The sequence below is a fragment of the Stylophora pistillata genome, chromosome 13 (assembly GCF_964205215.1).
Source record: "Stylophora pistillata chromosome 13, jaStyPist1.2, whole genome shotgun sequence".
NCBI classification, from domain to species: domain Eukaryota; kingdom Metazoa; phylum Cnidaria; class Anthozoa; order Scleractinia; family Pocilloporidae; genus Stylophora; species Stylophora pistillata.
Genome location: NC_142531.1, coordinates 5,162,501 through 5,176,389, shown reverse-complemented (window position 1 = coordinate 5,176,389; position 13,889 = coordinate 5,162,501). Strand labels below are relative to the sequence as shown.

Here is a 13,889-nt window from a genome sequence, read left to right as displayed (position 1 = left end):
TACATTCAATATTCATAGCAAATTGTAAAGTTCTCTCAAACCAAACAGGTCGTGGACGGGTGAGGACGTGTTCCTACAACGACGCTTTGTGCCGAGGGTATGTTCACTGTTGGAATTGGAATCTCGCTTGAAAGACGTTTAAAGGTTATCATTCAGTTGCTTCTTAATGAATGTTACTATAATTTGTTCTTTTATCAGACTGTAGGGGTGTCGAAAACGTGAAAAGCTGTACTCACGAGTTATTCACTTGATTCAATTTTGCTATTACACTTCAGTTAACTCCCACTCACGACTCTCACGAAAAAACACGCATCACGTCTCGTTGTAAGCACGTGGAACAGTGCCATATATGGGGCAATAAAACACGTGCTGCATATGTACATGTTGTTTGGTTACTTAAGAGACAAACGAAATCACTTATAATGTCACCAATTTTGAGACAAATAAATGTAACGTACAGTTTCCAACAGGGGTTTGTAACAATGTCGTCTTAGAGTCAAAACGCTTTTTCCTGAGAATCTTTGTTCACTTGTTTTTTTGCAGTTCATAGTCTACTTAGATATAATCTTTACACTTGCTCAACTTTCATGGCAAGTTTCTCGCAGCTCAGTGGGTAGAGCATCATACCGCGAAAGCGGTCCAGTCAGGATGAAGATCTTGTTCCGGGGGACTTGCCGTTTTTAGTTTGCTTTTTCCTTTTTAATTTTTGTAATTTTTTATGAATAGTTTTCTTTCTCATTTTATACCCCACTTTTAAAAAGTCTTTTAAAGGTCTTTACATCTACATACTTGATTAAATTTTTCAAATAAGCTGGGACTGCGAATGTTGTCCCCCCAGCCGGAGTTCGAATCCAAACGGGGAAGCACATAATTTTTTTTCATTTCACCTATTTGTCAGAATGTTTGTGTTTGTTTGTTAGTTTGTTTTATTGCCATTTGATATTTTCTTTAATTATGCGTGTTCAATGTCATAATAAACTGATGTGTTTTTTTTGGTTTCAACTTTTTTAAAGGCATCGGGAACAAAGTTGAATAACGAGAAACACGTGAAGTGGCCCTAACCCATCCTTAAAGGAGGTTTCTGATAAGCACCTTTTAGGGCGTGCAAACAAAACCCGCGTCTTTATTATGATGTATCCACCAGTGATTGGTCTATTTTTATATTCAATATTTATAGCAAGTTAATAAGCTTTTTCAAACCAAACAAGTTTTGGGCGGGTGAGGACATGTTACCACAACGACAATTCGTGCCAAGAGTATGCTTGCTGTTGGAATTGGAAACTTGCTTGAAAGACTTTTGAAGGTAATTATTCTGTTGCTCTTTCCCATTTTCCTGTCTAGTTGTCTTTCCCTCACTGTAGAAGCTAGAAAAAACTAGTGATTGAGCGAGTGTGCTTTTGGTTCGCTTCGTGTCTCGCCTCCCACTTAGAGCAACTCGATTCGTTCGTGTACATGCCGAAGTAGAAGAAACTGAATTAAGTCTCAAGTTAACAGAAATAAAACCTTACCTTTTGTAGGAAATTGCTCATAACAAGTTACGTTTCGAAAATACGGCAATAGTATGTAAGATTCAAGTTGAACGCGGACGAGGGTGTTTTGAAGTTTGTAGTGAGGAACCCCAAACGTGCATTGGAATTGCAGCAGTAACATTCGTGTTACCACAGAGAACACCATTTTTGCCTACACTACCGGCTTGCCACCAGTTAGCAATTGCTTTAAAGTTTTAACAACTACCCAACAAACTAAATGTTGTTTTGTCTATTGCTATTTACAGGATGACTGAGAAAATGAAGAACACAGCCTAAAGGAAATGCAAGAGGAAAAACTGGATTCAATGCACGAGGAAGAAACTATGCAAAGATAAGAACTTTGAAGTTGTTGTTCTGTGCTAATATAAACGGTGGCTGCCAAAATGCTTTTGTATTACAAATTGGATAGTATCAGAATAGGCTATTGTGAAAAAAAACCAATAGGTGTCGCACAGAAGTAGAAATTTCGTTTCAAAGACTGAACTTAAAGCGATGGCAGCCACCGATAAAGGTGGATTTTGCTAAGGTGGCACTCTAAAGCAATGATATTTGGAAGAAAAGAACTGGATCTTTAAACTAACATCATTATCACCTTTATTATATATTTGATAATATTTCGTCGTGAATACACATTCTATTGTTTCAGTTTTCTACAATTGTTTAGAGGTATTTTAAAAATATATTTGATTTCCCACTGAAAAGATTAACAATAGCGAGTGCCACCTGAAAGTGATTCACGCGTATTCTTTGTTAAGTTTTACAAAGGGCAAGAGAACAATGGCAACCAAAACGTTCCCGTGCTGTGAAAAATCCTTTTGTTTTACGAGCCATAAAGAACAGCTATTTATTCAGACTACAACCCGGCATCTCACAAAAAGTTAGGACTGTTACGACACGTGATGATCTCGAGTAGTTTACAACGCATCAGAAATTTATCGGAACTGAGAAAGCAAATGACTCGAATTGACTTGACGAGACGAAACACGCCATAGTTAATAGTTCCCCTCTATTAACTATGCATACGCCGATGCCTTTAAATTACTGAAAGGAATGTTAGCTGAACAGCCCATTTGCGAATTACCCTTGGCCTCATTTTCAAAACGAGTCCTCGTGCTAATCCTTTCACATGCAAATTAAACTCATTTTCACAAGAATGGTTGAGCACGAGAACTCGTTTTGAAAATGAGGCCAAGGGTAATTCGCAAATGGGCTATTACTACGACGACATTAAGTATACTAACAGAAACCAACAGAAGAGACATCTGGCTATTTTCTTACAGTGACAACTCTTTGCTTTGGCTTTGGCTTTGCCTCGAACCATTGACCATATAAAAAGCAATATGCGAGAGAGGAACAAAAGAACAATTTGACCGAAATCAATCTCACGGAAAACTAAATTATCAAGGTTCTCTTGTCCTTGTAGAAGTTAAGCATATAAAACCTAATATGTGGTTCAGAAGATTCTAAGCAGTTTTTCGCGCTACGGTTTTAAGTAAGAATGATACAGACCACAAAATTAAAGAAAAAAGATACCTTCTAAAATAGTTCGCACTTTGTAGATCAGAGAACTGAAAATTTTTCAGCATGAAAAAAAGGCTAGAGACTAGTATTTGGCAGAGAAACATTGCATCACGAAATAAGAGGTTTTCTCGTCGCTCCAGGAAACTTCAAACTTTAAATCTGCCCCCCTCAAGCGATGTAAAAATGAGGAAGCTATTTGTCTCATACAGAAGTTTCCGGCGAAGACAATTCTACTACCGAATTCAGCTATGGGCCGGTCTGCCTGTCTAAAGGGACATTCTTCATTGTTTTTTTATCAGAGAGCGCGAGATTTTCATTACGAAATTGTAAGTGACTGTCAGCTACAAAAAATGCCTTTTGCAAATTAAAACTTGAATTAAATTGTTTGATGACTTTAGTATTGATTTTGGTCTGTAGTACTGGTTTTCAATTTCAGTCGTTAAATATCAGATTGCTCGCAAAATATTTTAACGTCATGGTTTTCTTTGAACCAGTCATCAGGTTTTCTATTTATCAGATAACAAAGACCTCTTTCAGCCTTCATGACTTCCTTTAATGTGACACAGGACTTAAGGAAAGATTCGAGAACTTGTTGATGAAAAAAATAAAAACCCAACTCGACCAAAATCTTTTCACATCATGCAAAGATACTTGGAGCCAAGCAATTATCTGAACCATTGTGATCAAAAAGAAAAGATAACATATCACGATCATGTTGGTTTTACAGAAAAAAAGCGTAATTGGTTACAAACATCGATCATTTTACGTGTAACTTGTCCTGTGAAAGAATGAAAAAAATGAAGGCTGAAAAGACATTTTTTAGTAGCAACATGGCAAGCTTTTTGGTATTTTGTAAATCAAATTGGGAAAAACGAAACGCTAAAACACGTCAATTTACGAGACACTAGTTTGCCATGTTGCTTGACGTTGAGAAGTAATGTGTATACATCATCTTGTGCAAAAAAAAAACAATCAACAAATTAGTGGAAGAGAATGTTTCTCGAAAAATTTAAAACGAACGGCCATTTCATAATTTGTTAAAAAAAAAGTTTTGGCACAAGGTAATGTTCACATATTTTGGCGGAAAAATTTAAGAGGGGCCATTTTGAATTTTTTGTCGATAATGTTGTCAGGGGAAACTCTATGCAAATTGCTCCAAATTTTCCCGCCAAAAGTCTTAGTATATATTTGAATAATTTTTTTATTAATTAATGAAAATCACCTAACTAATTAAAGAATTGAAAGACAAGACACTTGTATTACTATTGATCGAATGAAATAATTTAAGAAAAAAAATAAAGAACACACAAGAGACAGTAAAGATTGTCGAGTTTAATTTGTAACAACAACCTAGAAATATTAAAAGAGATAAGTCTTAATACACTTTTGAAAAAAAAAAACGGCGGCGCAAGCGTATTTTGGACGCCTATATTTTTTCTAAGTTTTTTGGCGGGAAAATTCAAAATTTTTGACAGAGATTTAGAAGGAAACCAAGCTGACAAAAAGTTAAAAGCTCACCAGCTTACAAAAGAATTCAGTCAAAACTAGACTTGTGTAAAAGTAAAGTCCAAATTTGATTTAGAAACGCCATCGGATAGATCACTTTCCTTAACCCTTTTCCATCCAACGTCACACATATGTGACGATAAGATAGGATTGAAATTAAAGGCTTGTCAAATTTTCCTCTTAAAGATAAGCGAAGGTACACAGTGAACGCTTCGTACTAATTGCATTGGAAGAAAAAAAACCAATGTCGAGATTCCTTACACCAAGGATTTCATTTGGAACGGTGTCAGGCAAACAAATCCAAATACTCTTATTCAAAACAATTTCAGTTATACGAATTCCTTCATCTTCCTCTGAATGCTTTCCACGTAAATCACGGAACTCATCGAAAGCTCGTGTTCCAAACACCTTGTGATTCATGTAGACAATCGTCTTTTTTCAGTGTCCGATTTCATGATTTATCAAAACTAGTTCGATTGTAAAAGTTCTTTTATTTTCTCTGAAAATCTCGATAAGACAAACGCACTCTCAAATCACGTTACTGACTGTAACCTTGTGCAGAATTTGATGATTCGTTTCAATAATTTCAACTTCCTTCTTTATGTTTGTGTTTATTCTCTCCGTCTTGATACTTGACACACAAGGCAGAGATTTCAGTTAAGGTTGTTTTGACACAGTGACAATCAGGAAAAGTTTATCTAACCGATAGAAGTCAAGGGGCCTAATTCTTCAACAAAATCCTACAATTTTTCTGTCTCTAATTTTTACAAAAGAATCGAACTGAAATCAAATTTTGTTCGCCCCCTTTCGAAAATATTCGTTACCAAAGCTATTAAATTGGTTTGTTCCTTAACCAAAGATTTGTGTACCTTCGCAGCTTATCATTAACTTACAGTTCCACCTTAAAAAAAACATCAAGGCTTGATTCCAATCCATTCACTTGTCCATTTTCCAATTTGATTTCATCTCGGTCATTTATTCACTTGCAACTTTGATTTCAATCCAGTAGGCTGTCCATTTTCGAGTTTAACATCAATCCAGAAAGGTGTACATTTGCCACATGTGACTTGATGCGAAATTAAAGGGACATCCGCAAAGAATCGCCACCTGATAGGAGAGGAGAGGAGAACTGGTTAGGCTCACTCTCAAAAGCTAGATTTGTACAATACCTAGATTTTATCGTCTCATCAAGAAAAAGATAACAACAATATAATTTCAAAAATTTCAAGTTCAGGATAGTTATGTAAACGAAGAACAAATATCAATGAAAGTTAAATCCAGTTAATAGTAGTGTGTAAGGTCGTAGCAGTAGCAAGTATAACAAATATTGTGAGAAATAGACAACTTTTTTGAGAGACATGTTTCGGCATGCTTCTGCCATCTTCAATCAATGAGTAACAGAACGTGAGTAATTATATAACAGACAAGTAGATGAATAAAATATTTACAGTATGATGTAATTCAAAAGCGGGTACTAATTTCAATGTGACACCAAACATCAAAGTTGTGAACTAAAACGCTAGAAAAGTGTTATTAGTTGACACTGTCATTGACTGACAGCAAGATTGATAAAACAGCTGCTGAGGGCCTGAAATAATTTCTGGAAAAATAAAACCCACTTTGAACTCTTTTACATCTTATGGTCTCATTCTCTGTCTTTTTCGTTTTCTCACTGCGTCGACTATACAGATTAGACTAGATACCCCGTATCCCCCATTAATTTGGACAGAGGGGTCCACTGGGCCCTCTTTGACCAATTTCTTAGAATAAAAACCATCAGTGCAAACCACATTTAATTTGCCAAAAACAAAAAATTCAACTGTTAATAGAACTGGGTTATGGAAGAGCAAATATTTTCTGTTCTGCATGACCCAACTCAGCAATAAGCATTTTATCAACAACATGATAGTCGCTCTATTTCTTTTAGTTGCAGCTCGCTTTTTCAACCCCCTGCTCGCATAATCTCGTGCAGCCCTCATAGGGATATTTTTCATTTGCCACAACCAGTTTCCCCAGGCTTATTGGATTCAATATGCACTCTCCTCATATCCTACACTGCACCTTCCAAAAGTTTTAAGTCAAGCTAAGTAGCATCTTTTGTGCTCTTCACAATGTTCCTTTGTCAAGTTCATCGCCCTCTTAGTAACATTGACAGATGAGAGCCAGCCATTTTGAAATGTAGTGCCCATAATTGTCACGTGCGAGGTGATCATAGCAAGATAGGTCAATCCCAGACCAATCAGAGCACAAAAATCTCTTTCATCACCTAAGTAATTATTCTATTTTCAAAATGCTGCGCAGAGCAACATGGGTGATATGAAAATAACACTTACTCAAGCTCGTCCTCTCTATTGTTTCCTTTCTTTCGCGATGATTGGCTGCGGGATTGAGGCCTGTACCGCTGTAGTTGACCCACCATGAACCCAAAGAGATCTGGTGACTAAAAGTTGAACTGCAATCAATATTTGAAGCCCAGGATCCAGATAGGAAACCATAAAACAAGTAGTGTAAGGAGGGGGGGGGCACTTAGCTGTGCAAGTTAGAGGGTTCATTTAAGGTGGGGTGAGGCAGAAAGGGTAGCTCAGGACCTGTCTAACTGGCAAAATACAGTCAAGCGGAAACCTGCATTTTTTTTTTTTGCAGCCATCCTCAAAACATTCTCTCCAAATTTGAACCAATGCACTGTCAGTAATAATACTTACAAATGTTTGTTTTCCCCAGAACTTTTTTTCTGACTTGGGTTGAAGTACCAGGTCAATTTCTATCTTCTCAAGAGAAACTCCTAGACGGCAACAGAGAAAGACGTGATCAATAAAAAAGTTAATAAATGAAATACAAATTAAAGAAAAATTATTCAAATAAAACAGGAAAAAAAGAGATGGGGTAATGGGGACAGTATATTTCTCTCACATTGTAGAGAGGGGGAGGGCAAATGCAATATTCAATAGTTGTTTAATACTTTTGAAACAGTCTGCAACAAAGACACTCACTTTTCTCTGAGTTCAAACATTTGAGAACACTATACAGTCAGGAGGGGCTTGGAAACTAAGCAGACTTTGAACTTGACTTGATGTAAGTAAGATCTGCAGCTAAAATGCCATTTACCGTGTCAACTTCAAATGCTACTGAATATTGATTGATGCTCTTGACCAATCAGATTTTCCATATTAAGGCTAATGTATTAAATCAATGATATTTATTGGCTGAAAGTCAAAGATAAAAGGGCAAAAAACTAAATAGCTATGAATAACTAACCAAGCTATACCTCCATCACAGTCCTCAGCTTTTGCAGCATGCTGACCCTGTATGACTGAGGATTAAATAACATTTTTTTCACTAAATAAGTGTGTATGGTTAAGCAACAAAACAAGACAATGTCAATAATAGAAACCTTAGGCAGTCAGGAGGGCAATGCTAGGGAAAACATTAAAAAAAAATTACACTTTATTCAAAAGTTTGCCAATGGCTGTATGTGTGTACTGTCTGTGTGTACTGTCTGTGGTTGTGTCACATAACTTCAGCACAACCTAATTTATGTGAGCAGCAGAGGATTGAGTCCCAAATGAAAACTTAAAGAGTTTTCCATCAAGGGAAACACCTAAATAATGTAAGTGCTACGTCTATTAAATCATTTTGTTTCACCAATTGTCCTCATTGCCATTACTGTAACTTGTTGTACTTGTTGTGAGTGGGTCGTCAGTGGTCCAGTGGTTAAGTGCGCTGGACTCTGGGTCGAAGGCCCCGGGTTCAAGTCCTACCAGGGACATGTCGCTGTATCCTTAAGCAAGATGCTTTACCCACTTTGCTTCGTCTCTCGGATAAGACGTAAAGCCGGAGGTCCCGTCTCTTAAGGGTAATGGGTAAGAGACGTTAATTTCCCACGCACGAGATTACTGTGTGCTGGATGTCCTCCCCTGGGGTGGGTTGGGTGGGAAAACAGCAGGTCCACATCAGCTTAATAGTTGCCAATAAATTCAACCTGCTTAAACAAATAAATCAAATTAAAAAAAAAATAATAATAATCAAATACAACCCGTACTGAAGATTCAAGCAGTTTTAAATGTTGCCTTTTAAGAGTGTAAAAAAAAAAACAAAATAGCTCTTACACAAGCTGCACTTCTAAACGCAAGCCGGGTCTGGCTGTGTTGACTTGAAAATTACCCAAGGTCACTCTTACAACCAAGATGGTTGACTCGTGACAGAGGCTCGACTCTCGTGGACAAATAGATAAACAAATTCGATCGTGCCATAATGTAGCTACACATTTTGTGTAAGCCACACGAAAATGCTACGTCATCCTACGTCAAAGATATCCACAATGGTTTCTCTAGACTCTTACTGTGTCACGCTACTTGACGAATCACGCGATCGTCGCAGCGTTTTGAAAACTATCAGAAACAAAATTTCACAGAAAAACTGCCAGAAGAAGAGAACGTGATCTGCGATTGATGTGTGTATTCGAAATAGTCTCCATACAAACGTTCAGATTTTACGGAAACTATCGACACCAAAGGTAAGTGTTTCGAAAATGAAAATGTGAGCCTCCTAAATGCCCCTCCTTAAAAATAATTGTCTGCGTCATTTAGCGACGAAATCCGCTGGTATATGTGATTTCATTTTAGCAAACGACTGAAAAAACCTTTATCTCACTTGATTTTCCTTCTATTCCGATGATTGCTGATACATTGAAGTCTTACTGAGCTCAGAATACGCATGTTTCAGGCGGCTTATAACTGAGTGAAAACGTTATGCTTCCATGAGCACGAAGCAATGGCGGGTAGGCATCTGAGTGAGAGCTTCAAGTCAGCCTTTGGAATTAAGCAAAGAGGATTTTACTGTACGCTGAGTTGACTTTCATTTTGAGCACTTTCTTTCCGCGAATTGCATCTTGAATGAAACACATTTTCACGACCTCGAGGGAAAGTAAGCTGCACAAACAAGCATTCTGTGGAATTGCTGCAGGTATGCAAATGCTTGCAGCAGCCCTAGCCCAAAACCAGCACCCAACTCCACCTCTTTCTCCTCCTCCTCAGCCGTACTACCCTTGTGGACAATATATGGGTTATCCTAATCACTATGGTACTAACAATCAATAGTACAAAGGCTATCATATTTGGAGCTACAATCATGCATTCTGTTCTGAAAATGATTTATAAAATAGTTCAGGTGTTTTCATGAAACTGAAATAGTTGATATTGGATAAAGGAGCCATCGAAAACCGTTATAACTCAGTATCATCAGTTGCAAAACAATGAAGCAATTAAGCACAATGTTTTGTTTTAACAAGTGAAATATTTTCAATTTGGTAGTTCAGTTGAAGAGACATGGAGCCTTCAAATTATTTTGCATAAACAAATTTTGGCTTTTCTTAGAAGAACTTTCATTTGCAATTAAAAAGCTATTATCTGATATGTTTTGCAAGTTTGAGACTTGCTATTGCTGTTTTTGCTAATGTGATTATTCTTGATGTCCTTACATGGGATATACATTGACTGAATGCATATAGAATACAGATATTACAGGTTTAGTCGTTAGTTTATTGAAACATTTATACGGTTGTTTTTTATAACTGAAAACACAACAAAATGTTAGTTACTGTTCATTAATGTTGAGATTGACATTGTTCAATACAGTTCCAGTGATTTTTGTTTCATGAGTTACCCATGAATTGTTGGTACTTATTGATATTGTTATTGAACACAACAAATTGTCTGTTTATAAGCATTAAAAGCTCCAGTTATCAAGATAGACATTGTTCTGTTGTCTGTGTGATAATAATGCTGTCTGAAAATCAAGCTACCTCACACACATTTGTGTGTCTCCAAACATAATGTCATTGTAGCTAAAAAATTTGCATATTTACACAAATAATTACACTTTCAATTGGTTACGTACTGCTGCTTATTAACTAAACATATCAAGTTTTTCAATGTTTCAAGTTGACAAATTGCAATCCTGCTCACAGAAAAGCCAATGATGCTGTTGGGCCATTTGTACTGTACAGTCAATATGGGATATGTTCTCTGTAATAATATGTGATAGTGTTTCTAATGCCTGTTCCTTCTGCAGTATTGAATGAGTACAATCGATCAGGGGTATTGTTTGCTTGTAACCTCTCTAGAGCTATTTGTTGTGACACAATATCCTCGTCTATCTGTTGGTTTTTGACTTCACAAAAATTGTGAAGAACAAAACATGTGTAGATAAGTGGAGGGACAAATTCCAAGCCTGAGTCAAGACGTTTCTTTAAAATTCGCCACCTGGCCTTTAGCCTCCCAAAGGCACACTCAATGAGGTTCCTTGCTACACGGAGCATGTTGTTGAAAATTACCTCTTCATTGCTTCTTGGGTTTGCATACTCCTTCATACAGTAGGGCAGTAATGGATAGGCAGGGTCCCCGATCAATGTTGCAGGCACTTTGTCATAACCTGGGAGAATTTGCTTGTACATCATGGGAAGCTTTTCTTCTCTTAAGAGCCTGTTTATTCTGGAGTTACTAAACACTCTCCCGTCGTGTACACTTCCAGGCCATTTGACTTCAACATCAAGAAATCTCCCATTCCAATCACAAACAGCCTGAGTATTAATTGTATACTTCTGTTTGTAGCTATAGTAATCATGTGGGTTTTCTGTAGGTTGTTGAATTTCAATATGGGTGCCATCAATACAGCCAAAAGCCTGTGGAAATGGGCGATCAGATAACGGCTTATTAAGCGACTATCTCGGTCTGTTTATTGAGAGATTTTAGGCCACTAACTCAGTCTGTATATTGTACGATTTTAAGCCGTTAACTAACGGCTTAAAATCTCCCAATAAACAGACTGAAGGAAATTAAGCCGTTAGTTAACGGCCTAAAATCGTACAATAAACATAACAGACTGAAGGAAATTAAGCAGTTAGTTAATGGCCTAAAATCGTACAATAAACATAACAGACTGAACGAAATTAAGGCGTTAGTTAACGGCCTAAAATCGTACAATAAATATAACAGACTGTAGGAAATTAAGCTGTTAGTTACCGGCCTAAAATCGTACAATAAACATAACAGACTGAACGAAATTAAGCGGTTAGTTAACGGCCTAAAATCGTACAATAAACATAACAGACTGAACGAAATTAAGCCGTTAGTTAACAGCCTAAAAAAATCTCCCAATAAACAGACTGAAGGAAATTAAGCCGTTAGTTAACGGCCTAAAATCGTACAATAAATATAACAGACTGTAGGATGTTAAGCCGTTAGTTACCGGCCTAAAATCATACAATAAACTTGACAGACTGAACGAAATTAAGCCGTTAGTTAACGGCCTAAAATCGTACAATAAACATAACAGACTGAACAAAATTAAGCCGTTAGTTAACGGCCTAAAATCGTACAATTAATATAACAGACTGTAGGAAATTAAGCCGTTAGTTAACGGCCTAAAATCGTACAATAAACATAACAGACTGAACGAAATTAAGCCGTTAGTTAACGGCCTAAAATCGCCGTTAACTAACGGCTTAAAATCGTTCAATAAGAATATAGTTATTTAATATTTTTTATTATATATATTAAAAAAAATATTATTTATTTTTTAATTTACGAAATTATCATACCGACCGGGATAGTGGCTTAAAATCTCACAATAAACAGACCGTGATAGTAACATATTATGTCATTATATATATTCCCTGTGGAAATCCATATTTGTCTTCTATTCCCTTGACAAGTGTAGCCATTTCTTTCACATTGCTGGGAAGTTTGATATATTTTGGCCCCATAGTGGCAGTAATCACATCGCACACCTTTCTAATGACCACAGAAGCTGTACTTTTCGAAACACCAAACGAATTAGCAGTCATGTACAATGATCCCTGATCTTTCAAATAGTATAGTGTCATTCCGATTTGCTTTTCAACAGAAAGAACATCATCGCCGCGCGGGCTACGTCCAGGACGTAAGTAAGGATACAGCTCATCAACTAGTTTCATAAAAACAATTCTATCCATCCTCAAATTCGTTTTCCACTCACTTTCTGGCAAAATCCCATGTTGTAAATTGAGCCACCACTGTTCAGTACGGCCGGGAATGCGCCAAATCCTGCCTTTACGACAAACTTGTCTCTTGACGTTACGGAGGTGATTCATAGCAATGTTATATTGGGCTGAAATGTGCTGGCTAGCCAGTTGTAAACGCTGTCTTTCAGCCATTAGAGATATCAACAACAAAGCACAAAGTTGAAAAGAAGGAACTAAAGAAGCGAGCGCCGTAAGAATCGAATTAACCGCCAAAACTTTATCTCCCGCCGTCATTTTGGTTGTTTTCCTTGCTGGGTGACCTGGCTATAGTGTCAGCCCTCGCCCCTAGGGTTTCAAATTACCATGTAAACGCTCGGTATCTTCAACCCTACCAAGTAGGGTAACCCTATCCCCTAGGGGCACCCTCTTCTCATGTAAACAGGGCCTAATCTTCGCGTTGTAGTAAAGTCTTTCACAATACGGCCAAGGTTGCAGAGAACGTTAAGTTCGTGGAAGACCTCCAGCAAGCGCTTAGAGAAAGCTTAGCTGTGTTTCCGGTTAGCTAATTAAAATCTGAACAAAAACTTATGAACGAGAACATCGTGGGAAGGAGAAATGTTTTCGGACAATTACCGAAGGGGCTTGGAAAGAGTTTAATCATATTGGGGACAATGTCCCCAGGGGCTCTTTAGGCCCTAACTTGAAATCGACCCAGCCCCTGGGTCTCCGAGGATGCCTTGTACAAGACAGTTTTGGAAGTGTAGATAAAAATACCGCCTCCCAGTTAGCTCAATGGATAAAGCGCTGGACTGTTGTGCGGGAGCTCGAGGGTTCGAGCTCCAGCCGGACCAACACTAAAGGTCTTAATACAAGTGAGAACAATATGCTACCTTTCTGAAACATCAAGAAACGGTTAGATACTCTAGTCTTCTCGGATAGGGACGAATAAATGGAGGTCCCGTCTCCTGCAGGGTTTAGGGGTAGGAGACTTTAATTTCCCACGCACGAGATCACTGTGTGATGGATATATGTATGTTTAAGGTGGCTCACAATAGTTTTTAGGTTTTCTAGCACTTTTACATTTGAGGGATTCAATAAAACAAAATAATAATTTTTCTTACACTTTCTTGGTAACAGTTACTAGCTCAATCATCAGTGAACCAAAACATAATCACGTGGCGTCATCAGCTGTTACCATAGCAACAGCATATGGTTGTAAATAAGAGCCATCATGGAGCTTCTAACGCTAAAAGCGCAAAAATTAACTCGGTGACCCCTATTTTTCTTAATTTTATCCAATTTTACATGGAAGTGGAAGCAATTATAGAGAGTTT

General features: G+C 37.4%; 1 protein-coding gene and 1 long non-coding RNA gene across 3 annotated transcripts; one reads left to right on the top strand and one right to left on the bottom strand.

Annotated features, from left to right (window-relative positions):
* Window positions 1-4,362: 4,362 nt before the first annotated feature.
* On the bottom strand, window positions 4,363-8,810 carry LOC148717353 (uncharacterized). Of its 2 annotated transcripts, XM_088743902.1 has the most exons (6): window positions 8,663-8,810; window positions 8,236-8,535; window positions 7,822-7,866; window positions 7,259-7,338; window positions 6,890-6,996; window positions 4,363-5,663 (listed from the first exon to the last, which is right to left on the bottom strand). In XM_088743902.1, the coding sequence occupies exons 2-6, from the start codon at window positions 8,321-8,323 to the stop codon at window positions 5,528-5,530; spliced, it is 456 nt and encodes a 151-aa protein (XP_088600028.1). In that variant the 5' UTR covers window positions 8,324-8,535; window positions 8,663-8,810; the 3' UTR covers window positions 4,363-5,527. The 2 variants fall into 2 exon arrangements, with proteins under 2 accessions (XP_088600028.1, XP_088600029.1); XM_088743903.1 differs by lacking the exon at window positions 8,663-8,810 and having other exon boundaries at window positions 8,199-8,560.
* Window positions 8,811-8,908: 98 nt separating this feature from the next.
* On the top strand, window positions 8,909-10,302 carry LOC148717352 (uncharacterized). Its single transcript, XR_015994921.1, has 2 exons — window positions 8,909-9,069; window positions 9,279-10,302. It is a non-coding gene; the product is annotated as an uncharacterized LOC148717352 (long non-coding RNA).
* The last annotated feature ends 3,587 nt before the right edge of the window (window positions 10,303-13,889 follow it).